Here is a 24,105-nt window from a genome sequence, read left to right as displayed (position 1 = left end):
ATGGAATTCCCTCTGAATTACATCATGTTAACAGCCTTGTCGTATTTAAGTCTGAATGTAAATCATTTTACTTGAATTTGCTTAAATGATTTTGTGGTGTTTCAGGTTTTGGCTTATGTATCTTCAATTGCCTGTATTTTACTTATTTATAATATTGATTCAAGATAATGGTTATATTATTTTCCAAAATGTTGCTTTTCTATATTTTTTTGTACTTTTAATTTTAAAATATTCTTTCATGTGCAGGATGAGTGGGCACTTCTGTGTTTGGACTTTTCAGCCCATTCACTCATCCTGAATTACTTGCTTTTGTCATGTGTAAGAAATGTAGAGTGTGTATAAATGTACTGTTATTTTGTTACTTTTGTATTTTGCAAGTAATTCAAATAAATATTATTATTATTATTCTAAGGAATTTTCATTTTAAAAATTGGAGATTTTCTCATATCTGGAAACTGAAAATTCCGGAAATGTGACATCTCTGTTAAGCATTTAGCTCTTGGTCCAGGGCCACTCCATCCAAAGCGACAAAAAAAAAAAATTAAAATTTTTTTTTTTTTTTTTTGAAAATCCGAATTTTTTTAATCCCAAAATCCGAAACCGGAAAAATCACACCCTGATAAACAAATCTGTGATTTGTCCCTATGACAAAAATATAATACGAAGACAAATAATGCAAATAATTAGTACATAATTAAGCACATTACCTTTCTTGAAGTCTACGTGCATCATCTTTAATATGCCACAGATCCGAGTCGGGAACAGAAACATCGCGCGCAAACATCAACACCACGGGCAGGTTCCGTAAAGATGCGTAACGCTCATCATTATTGTTGGCAAGGAGAGTTTTTTCAAGGCATGTTTTCACGTACTGGACGCTAGACAGGGAGGGGAAGGTGCAGATACACCCTTGTGGAGAGAAGAAGTCGGTAGCCAGGTAGTTGCGAGGCTGGCTCGCGTCACCCTCTATGGGTCGGAGGTCAAGGCTGTGAAGTGCGCCATCTAATGTGTAGTCATCATCACAGGATTGTAACTGAAAATAATTGAGTTTAGTAGACGGTGTTAAAGCAATTATAACAGAATCAGGGCTGTAGAGTTTTAAGTATATGGCGACAAAAAAAACCCAACCCTGTTTTACGGGCCTGACCGACCCAGATTTTGAGTTACAGAAGAATTTTTTTTTCACTTTTTGGCTGGCATCTTTGTCTAAAAATGTTGCACTAAAATCTTAACTAGAGCAGATAGACTGATGTGGCCTCTCTACTAGAAGTAACAGCAAATTATCAACTTCATCAGAAACCCATTCATATCCTTTGCAACTTTCTAATCATCAGACTTTGGATGCACTGCTACCACAGCAAATGGTAAATTAAGTCAGCCAGACTATAATCAAATTTAAGTATTTCTTGGCCAAACTGGAACATGCGCCCATGTAGTGTACTAGCGTTTACGCAGTGTAAGGCGTGTGTATACTTTCTTCTGTACCGCGCTATGTGCGTGTGTGTTTATCGGAGCCACTAGCGTTCACAGTGTTCCAGTTTGACCAAGAAAGACTTTATTTTATTATAGTACCAAGATATTGGGGATTAAAAAGTACAAAATATAAAGAAAATTGATGGTTTTTTTTTCTCATTTTACAGCTTATTATATTGTCTGCCAATAACATTAAATAAATCTCCACTTCAAAAATATTACACCAAAGGAACCTAATATACTGTAACAGGTCAAATTTAATCTTATCAAATTGACTTACCCTTATTTCATTGGCTAACTCATCAGCAAGGCCATCCTCTCCTAGTAAGACTACATTTAACTTGCCATTTGTATCCGTTTGCCACTTGTTCACAGGGTCCTTTACTGGTGATCTGTCAAAATTTACAAAGAGATCATCAGCATTCAACATCACTATGGAGAAGAATATGCTATATGCCTATTGCACGGTTCCACCATATGCAAGGAGAGCCTCAAACTGGCAATAGACATGCAATATTATGGAAGGAAGAATTACGCAACTTTTACAGAATGTTTATGACTGGTTCAATTCTCATTCATGTATGCTGCCAGATCGAGGTTCTCCTCATATATGGCAAAACTGTGCAATGGAATAATAACGTCCCTGATAAATGTCTCAGACAGGGGTCAATCATGCATGCATAATTGCTTCATCAACAAGCCCATTGAACAAGTTGCTGATGTTAACAACTTGCCCACTAGAAAGATAAATATGATATTTTCATAGTGAATTATTCGTACAGAATACTAAATATGATGAAAAAATTAAAGGTATGAGACTTCAGTTCAGATTTGTTTAATTTCCATTTGTTGTTTTAACAAAATAACAAACAAAAAAACGCCAACCTGGTGCATGTCCAGAATCGGAACAGGCTGGACGAGAAACATGTTATTTTTGTTACATGACCTAACATTACAAAAATAAGATAACTTAATTTCCATCAAATAACATCAAACAACAAAACATGATGGCAGCGATGCATCTCAGGTAAGAACCTGAGAAATGACGTATCCTCTTTACAAATTAATACAACAAAATTACACTAAGCACATATATAAAAAGACAACCTGATATATACAAAATGTATTACAGAGGTCTCAGGGGCGACAACACTCTTAAGTCCAAAGGTTCCCTAGTCCGAAGGCTCCTTAGTCTGAATTCTGAAAAAGGTTCGCTAGTCCGAATGTCCAGTTCTCTAGTCCGAGGGTTCGCTAGTCTGAATATCCGGTTCTCTATTCCGATGGTTCTCTAGTCCGAATAATAAATAAGGTTCTCTAGTCCGAATATAGAATAAGGCTCACTAACCCTAACACTAACCCTTATTCTATATTCGGACGAGAGAACCTTTGGATTAGCAAACTTAATTTGATTTTCAGACTAGCCATCCTTCGGACGAGTCACAAGCGACCTTTCGGACTAGAGAGAAGTTACCGTCTCAGGAATCTGTGAAATAATGTTGAACATGTTATGTTGAACATGTACAGACTAATTCGTTTGCAAAGATCAAACTTTACAACGCTCAACAGTAATCAAAGAATGTATGTATTTTGCAACTATTACCTGGGCACTCCACGTTCTATACAGCCTTGTATTAATTTATCCATACATCTATCGTGACTAGGACATGTATCCTGGGTAGGGTTAGATATGAAGGCTATGTGTTTGTACAACATCACTTTCCTCTCTGATATCAGTTCTGAAAGGGCTTTGTACCTGCAAGAAGAAAGATGCAAGTAATGAACAAAAACAATTCCAAAGTCTAAGACTAAATAACAAACATAATTTGTTTCCTGTAGATTTTCTGTGCTGAACGTCATGTCAAATGTGTGTGCATACTTCGCAGAACTTGTGCCCCTGTCATACTTTTATGCCGTTTACCGCTGCGGCAAGCGGCATGACGTATCAGCCAATCACAAGTCTTGATTGTGTCTGTTTGTCTGCAATATGCGTGTGTCATGCCGTGAAGCGGCATGATAGTATGAAACCAGCATTAGCGACCGGCTACTTAGTATACAAATATTGACTGCTATGAGGGGCACAGTTAAAATTATAGGCCCGAGGTGATGTCAAAACCATGACTATGCCCGAAGCGAAGCTGAGGGCATAGTCATGGTTTTGACATCACCGAGGGCCTATAATTTTAAACTGTGCCCTAATATTAAGCAGTCAATATTTGTTTTATATACCGAATAATATAGATTCTTCTCATTTGATTGGTTAAAAGATTTCCTGACTGACAAGGCCTACAAGCTTTGTAACTGCATAGGCCTTAGGCTTAAATGCACACAGTGCATGCAAGAGCAAGGGTGCAGAATTTGGACCGATATCTACCGATTTCATAGCTAAAACAACCCTACCGTTTCTGTGCTAACATCACACACTGCCGAGTCTCCAGGTCGTAGTAATTTGTCTAAAAAGTGACATTTGGCAGGTATAAATCCTTGACATGTAACAGAATGTAAACAATCACTGCACTCACGGCGGCCGGTGAAAGATCGTTGTCAAGGAGAGGTCAAATTCATTGCGAACTGTGACCGCGATAGTCTCAACACTCGTAATCAACGCCGGCCGATAGTGGGTGCGCAATGTATACTGAGCGATCTGTGTATCCGGGTTGCGAATATCCAATTATTGTCCGGGCATAGAATCAACTGTGCCCGGGGCACAGTTGTTGTATGACGTCATCTTGATAGAAAAAGGGGGCACAGCTATTTTAATGACTCCACTTTTAACCAATCAGATGAGAGGAATCTATATATGAGGTATATAATATCTTTTATTAAAGGCATGCGTATGTCATGCCTGTTGGATACAGTTGATGCACACTTTGCACACATCTTTTTATGTGTCGTGTCCATGCAACAGTAAGTGGGGTGGGTTCAATGCTGATATTTACAGGTGGTGGTCGCCGTGCATTCTCTAAATTCAGTAAATTTTCATCGTCAACCGTGTAATTAAATGGGATTATTTTGACATTTTAAAACGCTGAAATATCACAAACAAATAGGCCTATGTTAATAAATAATATAAATACAAGCTAAAACCGTTAGGGTTCGATAATGAACCCCACAAAACTAACGGAGTATATGGAAAATGCCATACGGCCGGGCGGTTTCACAAGTTGCCTGCTCTATCATGCCACTCGCCGCCTGGATATTTATAAGCTTTCCAAAACACCATATACAGAGAAACACCATCTTTAGGGACAACAAAGTAACTGGACGAACATTAGTCAGTTGATCTACAGCATTAAATCAAATTACAGAAGATGGTTTCTCTGAAATAGTGGCGTATGGGAAAAATTGCAAGATCATTCCGATGCCCTCTACCACAAGGTCTTAACCGGGACAAATGCATAGGAAGCATACAAACAGTAATGCTACTGTGGGCCAAAATTAAGTTTATTTTAACATAAAACATGCAGGCAAAAGGGGATGAGTTCATCACAAAGTTTGGTCCGACTTAAGGGGCCACTTGCTCCCCTCCCTCCAATTGGTACGTCCTCAGATCCTCCTCCCAAGTAACCCTTCAAAGCAGCAGCTGCTTACCTCTTCTCCTCCTTCAAATCCTCCTCTACATCCTGCGCAGCCATTATATATTTACTTTTATGCATAGTCTCAAACTGGTCAAACAGATCAGCCCTCTCATACAACATCTCCTGGAACTGTTTGAAGGCAACTTTTTGGATCTCCTTCTGATGCTGCTCATAGATAACCAGTCTCTCCTCATCATTGAGTGCCCTAAAGCTTTCCTCGTTCGCGAGATGCGTGACGGTATCATCAATTTTGCGACCAGGGGTGACAACATCTTTCAAGGCAACCAATAACTTCTTGTACTCTGCCTTCATCCTGTAAATTTGAAGACAAAAGGGAGAGTCAGTAGAATTAACATAAATAATACAACAGTTAATGACATGATTATTAACTAAATTGCAGTTCTGGACATTAATGCATGGACAAAACGTGGACACGTCGTGTATATTAAGATGGGGAGATGAAGGAAAAGAAGACAATAAAGAGGAGTTAGAGAATGTAGAAAAGGGAGGAAGAAGTATATGGAAGTGTGAAGAATTGCAAATTTCCTCTCATTGAGTGGGAACAGGTCTCAATTATAAAGCTGCTTGAGACATTGTCGCTGACTGCTCTTGTTATCTTACGCACTTGATAGTAATGTGGTTCAACCAGAGGACATTTGGCCCTCAATCATCATATCTAAAATGGCCACATTATTTCAGAATGTTACAACTCCCCCCCCTCCTCCCATCACTTTGCCCTTCCCATTCTGCTGGTAAAATTAATTTTGGTGCCCCCACTGGCATGGATGAAAATGAGTAACAGAACCACTTCCTGAAAATTGATGGAGCCCTTAATAGACAGTTGGCCTACGGCTTGTGTTCAGCATTTAACATTTTTGGGGGCTCGTCCGAGAATAGGCTAACCCCATGGTCCCAATTTGGGAATTCAGGAAATTTCCGGAAGATTTTCAACCCTTTGAAAGAATCACGATGAGACATTCAACCGTTACCTTTCTTTCCTCTTGATTGCCTGCAATCTCTCTACATGTTTCAAGAAGACAGTTTTACATTCCTCATTGTTGGTATCAAGAAAGTCATATGGTATCTGTTGGTTAATGGTTTCGTCTATGTACGTGCTAAACTTCCACTCCTCGTCCAAGATGATGAACCACTCCTGGAACTTGGTGTGGTCATTCACCGCTACTTTGCATTGCTCCCATGTTCTGTGGAATGAGGATGGGAAAAATTAAGTATTTATAATATACATGCATCAGATATTAAAAGTGTCAGGAACTGTGAATCCGGTATAATGGCCGATGTTTATAGACCTTTTAGGACTTATATGAAAAACGTGCCCATCAAAACATATTCAATCAATCAATTTTGGGCGATTTAAATGTGTATTCGACCGCGCAGTGGACACCGCATTCAATATGCTGCATCGAGTAAGAGCAACGCGACCTATGATTGGTGTGAACAATCATACCCCACGCTCATCAAACGTGATGTCACTGGTACGTGGTTGGTTGTGGTGTTTTAGTTTACCACACGTCATCTGTTTAAAATCATTTCCGAAGATTTCCTATCGGCTGCTGAAAAGGCCTACATGTATACTGGGCCATTCCAGTTGAAATCCATACACTTCTATGGAATACATCACACAGGGAGTGTGAATTTCAAATGTTAGCTGAATGGGTGATTCCATTTGAAATTCACACTCCTTGTGTGGGAGATAAAGGTCATGTCTTCCATATGGTTTTCAACCTGAATAGCCCAATCATTGCCTGAGCCAGTTCTGTACTCAATGCTCAATAGGCTATTTATGACAGGTTGTTCATACATACACGCTATATAACAGCGCGCGTGATTGATCGAGAGCCGGGCATTAACAGTGTTTATGCCCAATGTCCTGGATGTGAGATGGCTGGGTAGGGAAAATGATAAAAAATCATGTTTTTTAATGATGTTACTTGTGTTCATTCATATATTTTCATGACTAAATGGTTGTTTATGCCCTCGGGCCACTTGCATCAACAACCGTTTAGTCATGAAAATATATGAATGAACACCTAATTCACAGATTGATGCTTTTAATGTAATTGCTGTTGGACCTGTTAAAAGTTCATCATGATTAGCTCTCACTTCTTCAGAACAAGATCAGACCAAATATGTGCACTGTTTTTCCCCTCTACTGAAATATGTTTTCATAACTAAAGGGTCAAATTCTTCCAAAGATGGTACATGAGTGGGATATGTGGTCAGTGTATATATTCTGTTTTTGTTCAGAAAAATTTTGACTGTTTTTTTCCCACTTCTTTATATTAAAAGTTTGATTTTGATTAATAAAGCTATTGGTCAGGACTCTTCGAAGGGGCAGATGTGGTTCAATTTGATCCATTACCTAGAAAGGGTCAAATAATTTGAGAGCTCATCGGTAGAATGATATATCTCCGTAAGCTGCTGTATAGTATGTTTACCTGTGTCATAAACTCCTATACAGGACATGCACGCAATATGCAGATGTGAGTTCATTAAGAAGATCTTTCTGTTCCTAAGCCATCAAAATAAGAAGAGTTCAGGCACAAAATGGGCTATTCCAGTTTACATTCATACACCTCCTATGGAAGACATGACCTTAATCTCCCAGGGGTGTAGATTTCAAACGGAGCCACCCATTCAGGTAACCCCATTTGCAAGTCACACTCGCTGTGTGTTTTAGTAATTACAAATTATCCCAATGACAATTTATTACTACAAAATGACACAAGGCAGCTTTTGGATGCACATCACATTCAGGGTTGCCAAACCCGCAATTTGGTAGCCCAATTGGGCGACTTTTGAAGATTTTTCCCGCGACTTGTGACAATTTCCTGTCCCATAGAAACCAATGGTTAAGAAAAAATTAGGCGACTTTTAAACATTGGCTCCGCGACTTTTGACAATTTCATGTCTCATAGAAACCAATGGTAAAGAGAAAAATTGGGCGACTTTTCGATTATTTGACCCGCGATTCGGGCTGAAATCTTTTGGCAACCCTGATCACATTTTGCATCTGAACTAGGCCTGGCATTTTCGGGTAATTTTGTACCCGGGCCCGGCGCATTTTTCGGGCGGGTAACCGGGTACCCGAAATTTTTTTGCAAGTTTTTAATTTTTTCGGTTTTGTAGTGTCCCTGGACCTAGACCTAAATGCCAGGATCATTCATGGTTGACCTAAAAAAAAAAAAAAAAAAAAAAAAAAAATTTCAAAATGCATTCAAATTCAATGCATTTTTTTTTTTTTTGAATTTGGTACCCGGGAGGGTATTTCCTACCCGGTAATGTAATCTCGGCGGGTACCCGTTTACCCGACCGAAAATGCCAGCCTTAATCTGAACTATTCAAATATTCATATTTACCTCTCTGCGATTGTCTCAAGATTAGGAAAGATGTCTTCTAATGCCTTGGGCAGCATGGTAAGGTACTGTAGTTGCTTTTTTCGTAAGTGCTCCTCTTTCAACTTTTTCTTGTGCCTTTCAAACATTTTCTTGGCATTAGTAGTGCCTAGATACTGTACATATTGAAGGTATGGCTGCTTTGTCTTTGCGTATTCCTTCTTCTTATCCGTCCACTTTGTGTGGTAGTCTCTGACATCGTTCTTGAGCATCTGCGCATAAGCGTCCGTCACATTATCCAGGAGATCTTTCCGTACTTTGATGGCTTCTGAAAACGGCACCTCTCTGGGCCGGCCCTTTGTTTTATCAACAAGCTGCGCTAATGTTATAAAAGCTAAGTCTACGTTCACTGCTTCAGTGGCTGATGTCTCCACTATAGGAGCTTTGATTTTGGTGGCAAAAGTCCGGGCCTCCTTGAGATAATGGTCATCTGCTTCATCGCACTTTGTTGCTACCACAAGTATTGGCCTCTTTGTCTTTGCTATAGTTTGGTGGAGGATGCCTAAAATTCTAGTTGTTTCTGAATGGGCGCCTCAGTACTTTACTGTTGACGTCGAAGACTAGGATATAGCCATCCACAGTAAATTTGGGCTCTGGTAGAACCACTTTCTCATAGCCATCTTCCTCACCTATTCAGTAAATAAATGAAACAAGAAAAAGAGCATTATTAAATTTAGAAATTGTGTGAATGTGAATTAGAAATTGTGTGAATGGCGAAAAATGCAACAAAATGAGCACAAACAAGCCTAGTATTGGTTCAGTTGTTCTTAAGATAGCTGTTGATATTTTGAGAAACCATCTCAAAACTTTTTATGTTGAAGCCTATGGCTAGCACACGGCTAGCACAGATTCAAACCCCATTTTTTGTGCCTGACTGAGTTTATAAACTGATGTAAAAACAATTTATGAGAGGACAGACTCTTCTCATAACTTCACATATGTGCATGTACCGCCACTAAATTAAATGTAGCGTGCCAATTTAAAGTAGATAATTATTATTTGCTAATTGCTTTTCTGCTCGGTTGCTTTGCAGACTTCACTTTACTACAGGCACAACTATTTTTGTCTCTTGATTACTGCCTTCAACGTGGGTGCAAGCACATTATGTGGGGTGGTTGTGTGTATGGGGTGTGTCACCGGCAAACAAAGACACAAATGAGAAATTTCTATACAAATTACAATATTATCCTATTTGCCAAATGAATCGTGAAATCCTAGTCCTTTAGTTTAGAGACCGAAATTCTCCGTTTTGTAAATGCTAAATTCTGTGTTGTTTTCCATTTTCTTTAAAAATAACCACAAAAGTTTACCAACTCTAGGGAAGTCGTATCAATAAACACTGAAAAAACACTGTGATTCACATGTTGATATCGCGAAATCGCTGATGTAGCCTAAAAACAGTCATGAAACTGCAAATATATGACCCCTAAAGTAAATTTGTAATCAGTTTGTGTATCCTGTTGAATGTACATTGAAAATTAGACCCAATTAAACAAAATTTTGCCTGTTGTTGCAAAAGTGAATTTTCTATTTTCCACAAGTTTGGAATTAATGAAATTTCTCAGAGAACTTCAGGCTCTACTTGTTAGACCTAACTGGCAGTGGCAATGAAAGGGACAATTAATATTTGGTCAATTTTTGGAAATAAGGGCCAAAAACCATGAAAACATGTGTGTCCACGTTGGATAGTAAAAACTATATAAATCACATTTTTCATGTCTCATTTACTGGTGTGTACACGTGGATGTAGGGGGACATCTTCATCAGATTGACTTTACATGTATTTTTTATTAAATTAATGCACAACTTATTAAGGTTTGACACTATTTTAATGTGTTGCGATTTGGTAGTTCACAGCATCTTGCGAATGGTAGTCAGCTTTGGCAAAAATCGCATTGCTCATTTCATAGCGAGTGTGTAAAAGAATTCAAATATCACAGATCTATATACTTTCGTAGGTCCTGTGGTTCTTGAGTTATGTTGTAGGAGGGCTGAAACACCTGCAACACTTACATAAACGTACATTTAACGATAAATCAAGCAAGGTTTCAAAGTACATGGTTTGTAGAATGAACTTTTGCAAAACATCAAGTGTTATTTCTCAATAATATATTGATTTACATATGAAAATCAATTTTTTTGGCTGCTTCCACCAACAATTATACCTTGTCTACCCTTAAATAGCAAGACAGTGCTAAGTGTACAAGCTACAGACCTAGGGAATTTTCAATTTATCATCAGTGTATCAGGAATTTCCAAAGTTGAATGATTGGAATCAGATTGATAGTGAATGTCCTTGAGCTGTCCACACAGAATATGTTGCATATTCCAAGGTCCACAGTTCAAACTCAAGTTCAAATGGAAAGCACATGAAGCTGTGTGTATAATATGTGTGTGAGAGTGTGAATGTATTATATACTTTCTGTTATTAACTTATTACATAAATTGGTACTAATTTAAAGTTGGGTGTTTTGTAATATATTGAAGGTAATTTCATGACTTTGGTCTTGTGCTGTTTATTTCAGACAGTATGAACATGGATGATTGCAAACATGTAGGTCATTCTTAGTTTTCATATTTAATATTGATCAGATCTGATTTGAAACTACAGATCAGATTTGGAAAAGCTAGAACGGATCGGGATGAGGTTAACAGAAGTTTGGATCAGCCGGTCCGGTGTGTAAAACAAAATGAATCGGTCAGAATCAAGAAAATTTTTTGGGATGGGTCGGGTCGGTATTATTTGAGGATATGCCAGGATCGGGGTGGAAAAAATCTTGCCCAGCAGGGCATTAGTACCCATACACTATCCTGTACATTATTAATTAAAAATAACCACTTTTTTTCTTACCTAATTGATACTTGCAAATGTACATCAACTTCTCTGCCGATGTCAGCTTTGTAACTGCACATCTTTTGTGATACGGAGCCGTGTTGGAACCTCTCAATGGCGCAAATGACTGGTCGTCAACAAACTCGGTTTGCTCTATGACACTAAAATGCACAAGGCCCTCTTCATTTCTTTTGGTCACGTTACCCCAGTAGAGAAAGTGGTCATTGTTGATGACACGGCCGCTAAAATCGCTCTGGCTTATGGTGGAGATGTGGTCTTCTGGCTGGTAGTCGTCGGCATTTGGTCGGATGAACCGATTGCATAATGATGACTTGCCCACTCCTACCGCTCCTCGTAAACTCTCGGGCCCCGACACGCCGACCACAACGATGTGTATGACCTTGTCCTGACCTTTAGAGGACATGTTTGGATGAAATCTTAACACAGCCCACCTGTAGGCTGTGATGTTTTACAAGTTAACGCTTCAAAGAAAATCTCGATCATATGTTGCACCATGGCAGAACACAATCATGCTATCTAAAGATCCAATGTTGTGTGCACCTGTAATTCTCTCATGAAGCTGCTTGCATTTTATCCTTGCAAGTGATATTATGATGCTGTGAGATAGATATATTGTATGTTCACAGAGCATCCATAGTGATGAACGTCTCGTAATATTGGATGAAATTATACGAGGACCATCGGGGTTTGATCTAGTTGGTAGTTAGATAAAAGCCTCCGTATGTCAACCTTCAGGGTTCATTAGGGCCGAGTTCTTCACATTATACTGGTCTTGGATCATCGCTTTCTGTAGAGAAGAGACAAAACAGAGTAGAAAATAGAGTTATTGAGTCAACGCCAATAGGTAACACATGGACAAATTGCTTATAACACTTAACGCTGCTAATCAGTAATGACAATTACATGTTTTGGTCATGCCTAATTATTTATAAGTACTCTACGCTATAGAGAGAACCAGCCCATTGCATGTCATACCAATATGATGAAGTGTGTACATTGTGGACATATCTGGCACTGACCCATATCTACATGTAAAGCATACCTAGAGGCCGGGTATTATCTGAGTTGAAATGATACTGAAATGAGTCAAACCTTTGACGGGAAAACATGTAGGCCTATACGCCTCTAGCAAGTCACACAAGCATGTTATAAAGGGATGTTTTTTAGAATGGTACACAACTCGAAACATGTACATTGTACATTTACATGAAATATTAATTACAAATAAGTATGTCAAAAATAAATTTATAGGTACATAAATCATCAACCAACAAAACATTCACAGATGTTTGTGATGTGATCAATGCATCAATTGTCACTAAATAATATAGGCCTATTGATTTTAATAAACAATCACTTTTTCTCTTCTTTCAAAATATCTCCAAATCAACTCATAAATAAACATGTGTACAAAAATCAGCGAAAAAATGATGTCATGCTAAATATAACTTTAACATTCGATGTCAATGTACATTTTCACATTAAGCACCCGGGTCCTGGGCTCTTTGAAAACATGTGTACATGCCATAAAGACTTTGGGATGCTGACTTTCTCTATCTACTTTTTGCTGTGTTTGCAATCCATCACTCGATACCAATTTTTTCACAAGAAGCACACAAATTTGTCAAAATTGGGTGCTCTTAAGGGCACTTCTGCCCATTGGTCTTAACTTAAAACCCACCAACCATCAATATACCAAAAATAGCTGAAAAGGTACCCCCAAACCGTGGCACATCCCTGTACACCTTCAACCTGCGAGAACCCCCTCTTTTCCTTCTTAAAATAATAAACCATCAGAATTCTATGAGATAAAGTCAAAATAAGATTAGTGTTCTAAAAATGTTGGTTGACCACCCCCCATGAAATCTGTCAATGCACCTTCCATTAAGTCAAAAAAGGTAAAGGCCAAACATCCCGATCATCCTCATCTTCCTCTCCTTTTATGTCCCATCAGAATTCTATGCGATGAAGTCAAAATAGGTAATTCTAAAAATTTTGATTGCCAATTCCCGCAAAATCTGTGAACATGCCTTTAAAAACAGAAAATCCCATCAAGTCAAAAAGATAAGGTCATACTAAAAACTTCAGTCAAGGAGAATATCATCAAGTCAAAATGGTAAGGGCCAAAGACCCGGATCATCATCAAACCTCTTCTTTTCCTCCTTTAACAACGGACCATCAGAATTCTATAAGCATAACCAATTTAGCATAACATACGCTCCATTCTTACTATTATCAACATCTCCATTCTAATGCAGCATCAACTATATATATTTTGACTCATCAAAAGGAGTTAAAAATAGCAGTCATTGTCATCAGAGCCAGACTTAAGCTACTGAGGATATTAGCTATAAGAGGGGGAGAAGGAGAGAGACAGAGAGGGAGAGAGCCTCACATAAAGGTATGCACATAATTCATTGAGAAAATAATGACTAACGATCATCTACCATTAAAGATAATATACATGTGATGCAATAAAGCATTAGTTATGGTTGATTAAAAATTAGCGCTGATTTATTTATTTTGGGGTTTGATTTTTGATATTTTGTATCTATTTTAGCTGTAAGAAGGGGTAAGGGATAGAGATACATGTACCCTATTTTAAGGTGATGCATTGATGAGAAAATAATGACTAATGGTCTTCAACCATCCTTTAATTATCACTCAGTATATAAAGCAAAGTTATGGTTGGTTAAAATGAGCTCATATTGGGGGGGGGGGGGTGGAAGTAAGGTCAGAATTAAAGGAGTATTTCGTGATCCTAGCATCCTCTTTTTATGACATTTTTCAGTACATATCCACGAAAAAAGCCTTTTCCCAAAATCTCAGTTGATTCCGATTTTGCGTTTGCGAGTTATGCATGATTATGTGTAATATTACACTGCTCCATAGACAATGCGTTGTAATTTCGTTCTGGTGCACCAGAACGAAATTCAAATTTCACGATATCTTTGCAAAACTAATTAATCTGCAAGAAATATTTTGTACATAAACATTATAAAAATCTCAACTTTTTTTTGAGAAAAGTGGGGGGATGAGGCTGTGGATCACGAAATGCCCCTTTAAGGAATTATCAATATTTGATACATCTATTTTCATCAATCCCAAAATACTAACAGCTAAGGAATTACAATGATCTAATTTGCTATTTATTATTACTTGTTAGATAAACTGTGACCAGTAGTAATGATGAACCTGATTACAGTATTACCAAATTGATTTTTTGAAATGACTCAAATAAACGCACCCAAGGCCAAGTGGATTTTAATGAGCCAAGTTCTACTGATGGTAGCATTTGGCCATTGCCAATGTTCACAATAATCAAAATAACTGAATACATAAAAATTATATTTAAAAAATCCACTAATATCATACTTTTATTTGTGGATTTTATTTAAATTATATCAAATTTTGAAATTGATAAAATTCATATACATAAATATTTTGCTTTGTTTCAGAGACACGCTTGGGTCCTGATAGGACCAGGTTCAACAAACAACAATGCTCCTGTCTATAACAAGCCTACAGCATGCTGGCCAATCCGAAGATAAAGATCAAGGAAAAGAAGGCCACTCCCAATTACTGTAAACACTTTAAATTTTATGGTAACTTAATCTAGCGAATTGGGAAGAAGTCACCTTTTTATGGCAATTTAAATTCGCGAATTTGCATCCTCTTGCTATGTAAAACCATCATAAATGAACTATTTAGCAGTGATATAATTTAGCAATTTAAGGCGCTATCAAAATTAAATTGCTAGCGAAATAAAATTGTTTTACAGTAACCATTTTTACTGCAGTGTAAGCCTTTGGGTCAAGAGAAAGAAAATTTTTAACAGAAACTCAATTGCCAATGAGGTTTAAAAAACAACCACCACACAATAACAACAACATACACAAAAGCCATAATTTCAATAACTTTGTAAAAAAAGTCACTTTACATCTAGTCAACTGAGATGCATTGTTAAGTGTTTTTTTTCATCCAAATCAAAGATTGATATGTCCATCTTGATATTCAACTGCTATTACAAATGTATAACAAATTGACAAAATAACAGGACTACAGTACTACAATACAAGCACATACAAACCAATTTGCAGAATAATGTTACAAAACCGTGTTTCCTCTGGATAATAAACGAATAAGACGACCTACATATTTCACCCTAGCAGTGTGAGACAATGCTCATTACAAATGATATAATAAATCAATAAAGAAGACAGAATCCTTCAAATTTTCCTGGAATCCTGGAGATGTTAGGCCTATATATTAAACAAAATTTATATATTAACAATTTTGGCACACTGATGTCTCGGCTGCAGAAATCTGTGACCTACTTATTGAATGTTTATGTTAATCAATAAAAAAGACAGAATCCTAAAAATTTTCCTAAATATCTGGAAATGTTACTAGTATATATTAACAATTTTGGCATACTGGTGTCTCCTCTGCAGAAATCTGTGACCAAGTTATTGAATGTTTAATGTGCTCCGTTGATTCTGTTCCCATGCAAATGAAAGCATGTCAAAATTTTCAGGTTTGGGAGGGTTAAAAATCTCTCCTTTTCAGGGGGGGGGGTGAAATGTTCTTTTTTTGGGGGGGGGGTGAATTAGCAAACCAACTCATTATGGGGTTCAACCCCAAGAAATAAGACCACACCGTAGGTGTATCCATGCAGTTGCCATCGCATAGGGCCCCGAACAATCGATTTTGAGTTTCCCGTCACATAATTTTTGAAAACAAGTGAGGTAACTTTTTCATTATTCATTATTTTCGTGACTTTCATTATATGACAAAATGCGAGTGTAAAACACATTGTTATTTACCGCTCACTCACTCAAAGGATGTTTAACCAAAGATATAAACTTGCAAAGAGGCTGCAAGGTCAAAATTGATACCAATTCCTTTCTTTTTACTATTATTTTTCTTATTTATTTATAATTTTGTGTGATTTAAGTACAAATTATCCAGTTGATGTTGACATGCGATATCGTCCACTGCATGACAGTACGACCACTGTCGCATATCTTAATTGATATGTACATGACAAATCTTTAATACAAACGTCAGCAAAGTCCCATCAAATTGAAATCAAAATACGAAACAATTGCAATTCATGAATTGGTTAAGTTTTTACAGCTCCACTATCGAATCTTGCGCCAACAAAATTAAAGGGAAAACCCCATGCGTACGTGTTTTGTTGATGTTGAATACCACATAGTTCTTGCAGCAATGTCATAAACACAACGGAGTTGAAATATATAATTTTTGCTCTTTTGTATATTAAATTTAATTTAAAACTATGTCGAATACTATTTAAAAATAAATAATTGATCAATCGGGACAACAAATATAAAATTAACAGTATTAATATATTTCTTTAATTACCACAAACAACGATATTGTGCAAAGTCACAAACAGCACTGTAGAATAAACAAGGCGGTTCTCGAACCACGAGTCTCGCCTGCTTTCGTGACCGCCTGCTTTTGCGATTACTTTTGGTAGAGGTAAATGAATTTGGCAGTTATCGGCTGGGCACGATAATCTGGCTGATGGTGACTGTACCCACCAAGTTTCATGCCCATGCAACAGTTTTTACTAATTTGACTTCTGATTACCCCTGGTGGACTCAAAATGACCTTCCCAAAATTTGGCTTTAAATGTTGACTGTACCCACCAAGTGTCATGCCCATACGACAGTATTTACTCATTTGACCTCAGATGACCCCTGGTGACCCAGAAATGACCTTCCAAAAATTTGGCTTTAAATACCCACCAAGTTTCATGCCCATATGACAGGTTTTACTAATTTGACCTCAGATGACCCCTGGTGACCTCAAAATGACCTTCCAAAAATTTGGCTTTAAATGTTGACTGTACCTCCCAAGTTTCATGCCCATCCGACAGTTTTTACTAATTTGACCTCAGATGACCCCTGGTGACCTCAAAATGACCTTCCAAAAATTTGGCTTTAAATGTTGACTGCACCCACCAAATTTCATGCCCATATGACAGTTTTACTAATTTGACCTCAGATGACCCCTGGTGACCCTGAAATGACCTTCCAAAAATTTGGCTTTAAATGTTGACTGTACCCACCAAGTTTCATGCCCATACGACAGTTTTTACTAATTTGACCTCAGATGACCCCTGGTGACCTTGAAATGACCTTCCACAAATTTGGCTTTAAATGTTGACTGCACCCACCAAGTTTCATGCCCATACGACAGTTTTTACTAATTTGACCTCAGATGAACCCTAGATGACCTCAGTGACCTTGACCCACTAACCAATACAAACCGGTTCTGTCTCGGGTCAAGATGCACCCACCCACCAAGTTTGAGGAACGTGCAACCCCTAGTCTCCGAGAAAATAGGCGGAAGGCAAACTTTAACCAAAACTTTAACCAAATTTGTCACATCCACACACACACACATACATACACACATACGGAAAAGTGATTATATAGTCTCCTGCCTTATCAGGCGAGACAAAAATCAGACGTTGAAAAATATTTTTGTTCGACCGCATATTTCGTGCAACAGTGTCACAATAGAGCAGAGTTGAAATTTTGCCATTTTTGTACAGTCAAATTAATGTAAAACGATACCAAGTACTATTTTAAAATATATGATTGATATTTATGAAAAGAAATCCAAAAATAACAGAATCAATATATTTTTTTAAATTCGCACAAACACCACTATTCATTGTGCGATTTTGAACAGCACTGTAGAATCATTGATCTGCATGACAGCATTAATCTGTCAGTCCAGTATATGATACATGACGTGGAAAAGGACAGCGACGTCAACATATTTACAAAGCGTTGCGAACCGGGCCTACAGGATCTAGGCTATCACTATCAGACGCCAATCAACCGGCCGCAATGAGTTTACTGCCGGTAGCGAAATCGATGTTTTGAATTTGATTTTTCCACTAAAAATGCACAGATTTCATCGTTTTTTTTGCAAAAATGATAAGATTTTATTTTTATTTTTCGAAAATCGCAATAATGAATTCAAGTGCGGGCCCGAAAATGAAGTGCGGGCGGGCGACGGGAAACTCAAAATCGACTTTGCCAGGCCTAAACAAGAATAATGAATGATATGGCTGTCTTCTTTTCTCACATGCAACTGCAAAATTGATATTTTTAGTTACTACTCTTGATTAGAAATCAACATAACATATACCCATCCATCTTGTACACATGTATGAAATCAGAAAACCATCTGCATACAAATCAAACCTAATCTAGGCCAATGACCTTACCAATATGTGGACATCAACAGCAATATTTCAGAACTGAATATGTGACAACTCTCGCATGATTCCCTCATCATTCACGACATCGTCAAAATGTCTGATTGAGAATATTGGGAAACCAATTTTGACGGCAGCAGATTTGACGAGTAATCACGCTGAAACCACTGGGATTTTTATGATAGCTATCATGTCATTTATATATAGAAGAAACAAATTAAGTTCAGATTTTAGTTCACCAAAAATTTCCTTTCAAAATGAAATGTATCCAAATTTCACTTAGTTCTATATCTTGTTATATAATTGGTTTATATGTACCAAGGGCAATGGAAACTGTATTAAATAATTAACAAAAAGGTTTATTATGTACTTTAAATTGCTGTAATGAAAATATAACACTACAAAATTGTAGCAATCTCATCAAGGGGATTCCCAACTGCGTAACCTTAACTGTCAATGACGTTTTCTCATCACCACCGACCAAACCCTACCACTCTCATCCACCATTACTGCTTACAACGCAGCACACATCACAGCACATTGGAATTGGCATTCTGAAGATCAAACATCATCCCCTTTTGTGCTTTATTAGTGGAATGTACGCACAAAATAAGAATTGTGCCCTGGAAGTTGATACAGTTGGTGTATAATCAAGCAGCGCATGTAGCCAGATAGGAAGTGCCAGCTAAACCATCCAACCTGGAAATGGTCAAAACACTTGTCTCTTCCGTTAGCTGCTTGACTAACTGCCTGCATAACCTGTACTCTGTCTATCTATTGGCACATCACCTATATCACTGGCAAAAACACATTGGCACTTTCTTGGCTAGCTATGTTATTACTAGTACATGTACAAATGTACTTGACTTTAGTAAAAGTGCTCTAAAATATGTGGCAATGAACCCCTCTCATATGACAAGTTCAGTTTTTAAATTCAAAGCAATGCCAAGGTGAATTTCATTTTTAGTTCCAATACTGCTGGAAGTTCAACCAACTTGTACAAATATTTCAGTTCATTTCCAGACAGGCTACATGTATACTCCTACACACCCACACATATATATTCACCGCCCCACCTCCACCTTGGACTCAAAATACACAGGAGCTATAATTTGGTGATTTGTTCCCAAATTTCACAACTAAAAAACCCTATAACTGTGAAAAATACTTGTTAATGGCAAACTGTACATAATACACATGCTACTTTCCATGGCTCTGTTCAAAATAGCCCTACATGTATCTTTTATTCAAGAAGTACCATATTTTGAGTCCCATACCCCACCCCAACATAGGCTTCACAAATGCTGGTACATAGGTCTTTAACTTGTGTATACATTTTTTGTAGGACTACTACCAGCAAATCTAGTGTCACTGGTGTTATTGTATTAAATCCCGGCCTAAGTATTATTACACATGGGCTAGGCCTTCATATCCAATTATTGCCAATACTTGGGAATCCACCATACACTAGTTCCAATATAGCCAACAGTTACAATGTTCAATTTCGATGACACCATCGTAATCATCCATTGATGGACTCAAGTGCACCTGTATAATAAGACTGACCTATATTAGGTCAAAGTGTCAAAAATTAATGCAGAATGATTTCATTCCAATAAAAGAGACTGTTACAAGCAGTATGTAGTAAGCAATTTCCCATTTGTGTTTGAAAGTTCTTGGTTCAGATTTTGGAATTTATCACATTTACATGTGTATGCCTACAATATTATGCAAATGGTACAATGTGAATTTAATGGTGTGGGGGCTGCAGGGGAGTGTGTGTGTGTTGGGGGGGTACACATGCTCATAATCAACATTTGTGAACCCTCCTGCTCATGATGACAAGAACTGGAAATGCACCATACATGTATGTACCTGTAACCACTCTTCAATAATCAAACGGCTCTTAACCAACATACATCTTCGGTGCTGGGATAAAAATTAATACAAACATTTTTTAATTCAGGTTTACAGGTTTAGTAAACAAAGATTCTCTGTAAAAATCAAGACTTCAGGTGCTGTAGTTTTGTCAAAATCTGAGATTTTGAATAAACCGCCGGAACCGGTGGAAATATTAGTCGAACGCGTATTCGATGTCAACACAGTACTACGTACACGGCGTGCCGGACACACACACACACATGCCAGAGGATTGTACCAATACAGTACCATATTACAACCGCCGGAGTAACATGCAATGGTGCTAGTACTAGTAGTAAATTCCAATTTTCTTTGCTTTACCTCACTTGTTTTGGCTCAAAAATAAAAAAGGACATATCTGACAGTAAATGCTAACATTTTATTGAAAATGAATACTAATCTATTTTTAAAGAAATGTTATAATATGGCTTTAAGTTTCAAATTTGGTTAGAATATTGTCCCTTACCAACACAGGCCTGTGTACATTGTACTTGTAAACAGGCCTGGAAAAGTGGGGAAATGGCACACCTCAAATTTGGGAGTTTGGAGTAAAATTTACTGTTTGAAAATAAAGAAACACAGAACAGATTGAAGGGAAATGCTCTCTTCTTGGAGTGAAATTTTGAGTTTATATTCTCAGCAATTCATATTTTCTCAAGAGCTTTGCCTGTGAAAATAATGAGTAAAAAAGGGTTTCTGTATCTTTTGGCCTCAATTAGAAGATCAGCATGACTGCATGTAAGCCTACAACATGTAAGTTCTTTGAACAAACTCTTTAACATGTGTATGTAAACCCTATACAACTACCAGTGTATATTCATTAATTTACATGTATGATGAAGTTACCTGAATGCCCCAAACAGTTATCATCAGACAATTTGAAACCAATTCATCATCAATCCCCACACCACCATGTCTCAATAATCTAAGCTTCTGTACGTCTTCAATTTTATCTTTCCCTATCATATTTATATAAAGTGTTCCGTCTTATTATTCTCTTTTCAAGAAAAAACGAACCAGGTCAAATTCTCAGGAAGTTGTGCACTTGAATACCCTACTTAAATAGGAAAAACACAAATGTGACAAAAAGCCCTTCAGGTAAATAGGCAAGAAACGTCCTACATGTACATAATACAAGACTTGGAAAAGCACTATCAAGCATAACACCTTATCAAAATCTAAATGATTCAATGAAATAAAATTATCAATAATTAATGAGAATTGATGAAATTATATGGCAGTATGCTCTGCCGTTGTCATCAGCCGGCTTTTTCCATATCATTTACCACCAGACCCATTGAGAATATCCCTCCTTCCCTTCCGTACTGATGAATGTTAGTTTTTTTTTTAATAAAGCAATAATTCAGATATAGTGCATGAATGTCATCATGTATACAAGCGAGTACATGTTGATAATCTAAATATAGCCAGCCAGCCAGCTAGATAGCTATTCTAGCTGCATCTACTACTGTCAGCCCAGTCATCGGGGCATTGGTATGGATGCATCCAGTGATAGCCTCATGTTAATAATTACCTCCTCTTATTGCAACGTATGCTACCATGTAAAAAGATCAAGCTGGAAAAAAAAATTAATCAAAAAATAAAATGAAAATATCATCATCACATTCAAATCTAAGTATGTTTAGGTATCTCAATTTTTTACACATGTTCATCGTTCGCCGTTAGAGCAGCAGTACAATGATTGATGGTTAAATGTGTGTGTGTATGTGATATCCTTATTATGATGCTACACATGATTATTGTTAAGCTAGGCAATTGCTATGCACATGTGTAACATTTTGCAGTGCCTCAGGAGATAGGGCAAGGCAGAGGATGGATGGACTGGATGCTAAGTTAGATGAATGCACTACATCTATGTACATGAGCACAAAATCCTGCCATTTCAGCTTAGCAATATTTTCGAGTGTTATCCACTTGAGATATTAATGTGCAACTTAGGCGAACTGAACCGAGAAGAACACATTTGTAATTTTATAAATAGCCATGTTCCAAATTTGATTTCCATATTTTAAGATAAGATTGCATTAGTATTAAGGGGGTACTACACCCCTGTGGTAAATTTGTGACTATTTTTGCATTTTTCTCAAACAAATAATAACACACTGGTAATAAAAGTTATGTATATTATTGGGGCAAGGAATCCAATTACTACACTGAAATTTCAGTGAATCAAGACAAGCGGTTCAGTATATATGATAGGAAATGAGGTACATCCTAGCGGTACCTTATTTCTTATCATAAATAACAAACCGATTGACAAAAGTCACAGAAATTCCAGTGTAGTAATTGGATTCCTTGCCCCTATAATATACATAACTTTTGTTACCACTGTGTTATTAGTTTTTGAGAAAAATGCAAAAATAGACACAAATTTATCGAGGGGTGTAGTACCCCCTTAATTAGGCCTACATGGTTAATTATTAAAATTTGACTTTATTGCCTGTTATTTTAGAAGAACTACCTACAGGATTAAGATTTAGCTACGTTTTTCAATAAATTTTTAATCCAAAAAATTAGTGCTGTACTATTCTGGAATTGGGAGTAGTGATTGAAGCTGCAATACCAGTACAGCTCTGCACACTTTAGGGGCTGTGCAATAATTATGAGCCCTGGGGAGGGTAAAATTGGGGGAGGCAAGAAATTTTGGCGAGAGGCTAAAGGGGGGGGCAAGCAATTTTTGCCAAGCCGAGAGGGGGAACAAGCGATTTTTGCACGCATTCACGGGCACCTTTTTAATAAAATGCTTTAAAAGGCTTAGGAAAAGCAGTAACGGAAGCGCTTAAATATGCAAATTTTCCTGCTCAAGCTGCGCTGCAACATACATCTAGACCATTTAAAGTTTGGAATTTGGGATCCCAAAATTTGGCATGTTCAAGGGGGGAAAGAATTTTGGCGGGCGAGGGAGGGGGCCAAGCGATTTTTGGCGGGCCGAGAGGGGGGGGCAAGCGATTTTTGGCGAGCGTTCGAAATTTTACCCGGGGCTGATAATTATTGCACAGCCCCTTATTGATGCTGATGCTATTAACCATTAACAAGAATTTGTCTTTAAAAAAGACAAGTTCACGGTTCAGGTAATTGATAAGCATGTGATGGCTATAAGCCAATTGCAAACATGTTTATAAAAAAAGGCTAAAAATTTCCTACACTGTCATGTGCGGCAGGATTAGATAAAGGCATACAAAGTAGGGTATGAGATATTAGGAATTATTTCCTAGCCTCTTAACCACAGGGTTGGTGGGCTACAATAGCTATTCAAGACACAGGATATGTAAGGAATAAACTGTGCATATGAGATGTGGGGGAAAGTGGCATTATTTCACTGCCGTGAAAAAACAACAACTCCTAATTAACTTTTGGCAGAGAATATATACACTTGGACGCGCCATTAGACTTCAAGGGGTGGAGGAAGTTTTTCGCGCTGAAGGTCGCAATTGAAAAAAAAAAAAAATTTCATGCATTTATACAGTTAGGTGGGGAAATTTCTTTTTTTTTTAGTGTTGGTGGGGAAAGTTTTTTTTAGCTCATGTAGTGGGGGAAGTTTTTTTCAAAACTTCCTCCCCCTCCTTGAAGTCTAATGGTGCATCC

At 37.5% G+C, this 24,105-nt stretch overlaps 1 protein-coding gene across 1 annotated transcript in view; it reads right to left on the bottom strand.

Annotated features, from left to right (window-relative positions):
• Positions 1-18,659, bottom strand: part of LOC140166530 (rho GTPase-activating protein 5-like) — a 93,117-nt gene extending 74,458 nt beyond the window's left edge. The window contains 9 exon segments of the mRNA XM_072190014.1: positions 708-1,033; positions 1,754-1,865; positions 3,074-3,226; positions 5,062-5,361; positions 6,038-6,250; positions 8,426-8,986; positions 8,988-9,090; positions 11,313-12,102; positions 18,589-18,659. Coding sequence (XP_072046115.1) covers positions 708-1,033; positions 1,754-1,865; positions 3,074-3,226; positions 5,062-5,361; positions 6,038-6,250; positions 8,426-8,986; positions 8,988-9,090; positions 11,313-11,718 — 2,174 coding nt within the window. The 5' untranslated portion in view covers positions 11,719-12,102; positions 18,589-18,659.
• Between the last annotated feature and the right edge of the window lie 5,446 nt (positions 18,660-24,105).

The sequence above is a fragment of the Amphiura filiformis genome, chromosome 12 (assembly GCF_039555335.1).
Source record: "Amphiura filiformis chromosome 12, Afil_fr2py, whole genome shotgun sequence".
Classification (NCBI taxonomy): domain Eukaryota; kingdom Metazoa; phylum Echinodermata; class Ophiuroidea; order Amphilepidida; family Amphiuridae; genus Amphiura; species Amphiura filiformis.
This window is presented reverse-complemented; position numbering and strand designations above follow the sequence as displayed.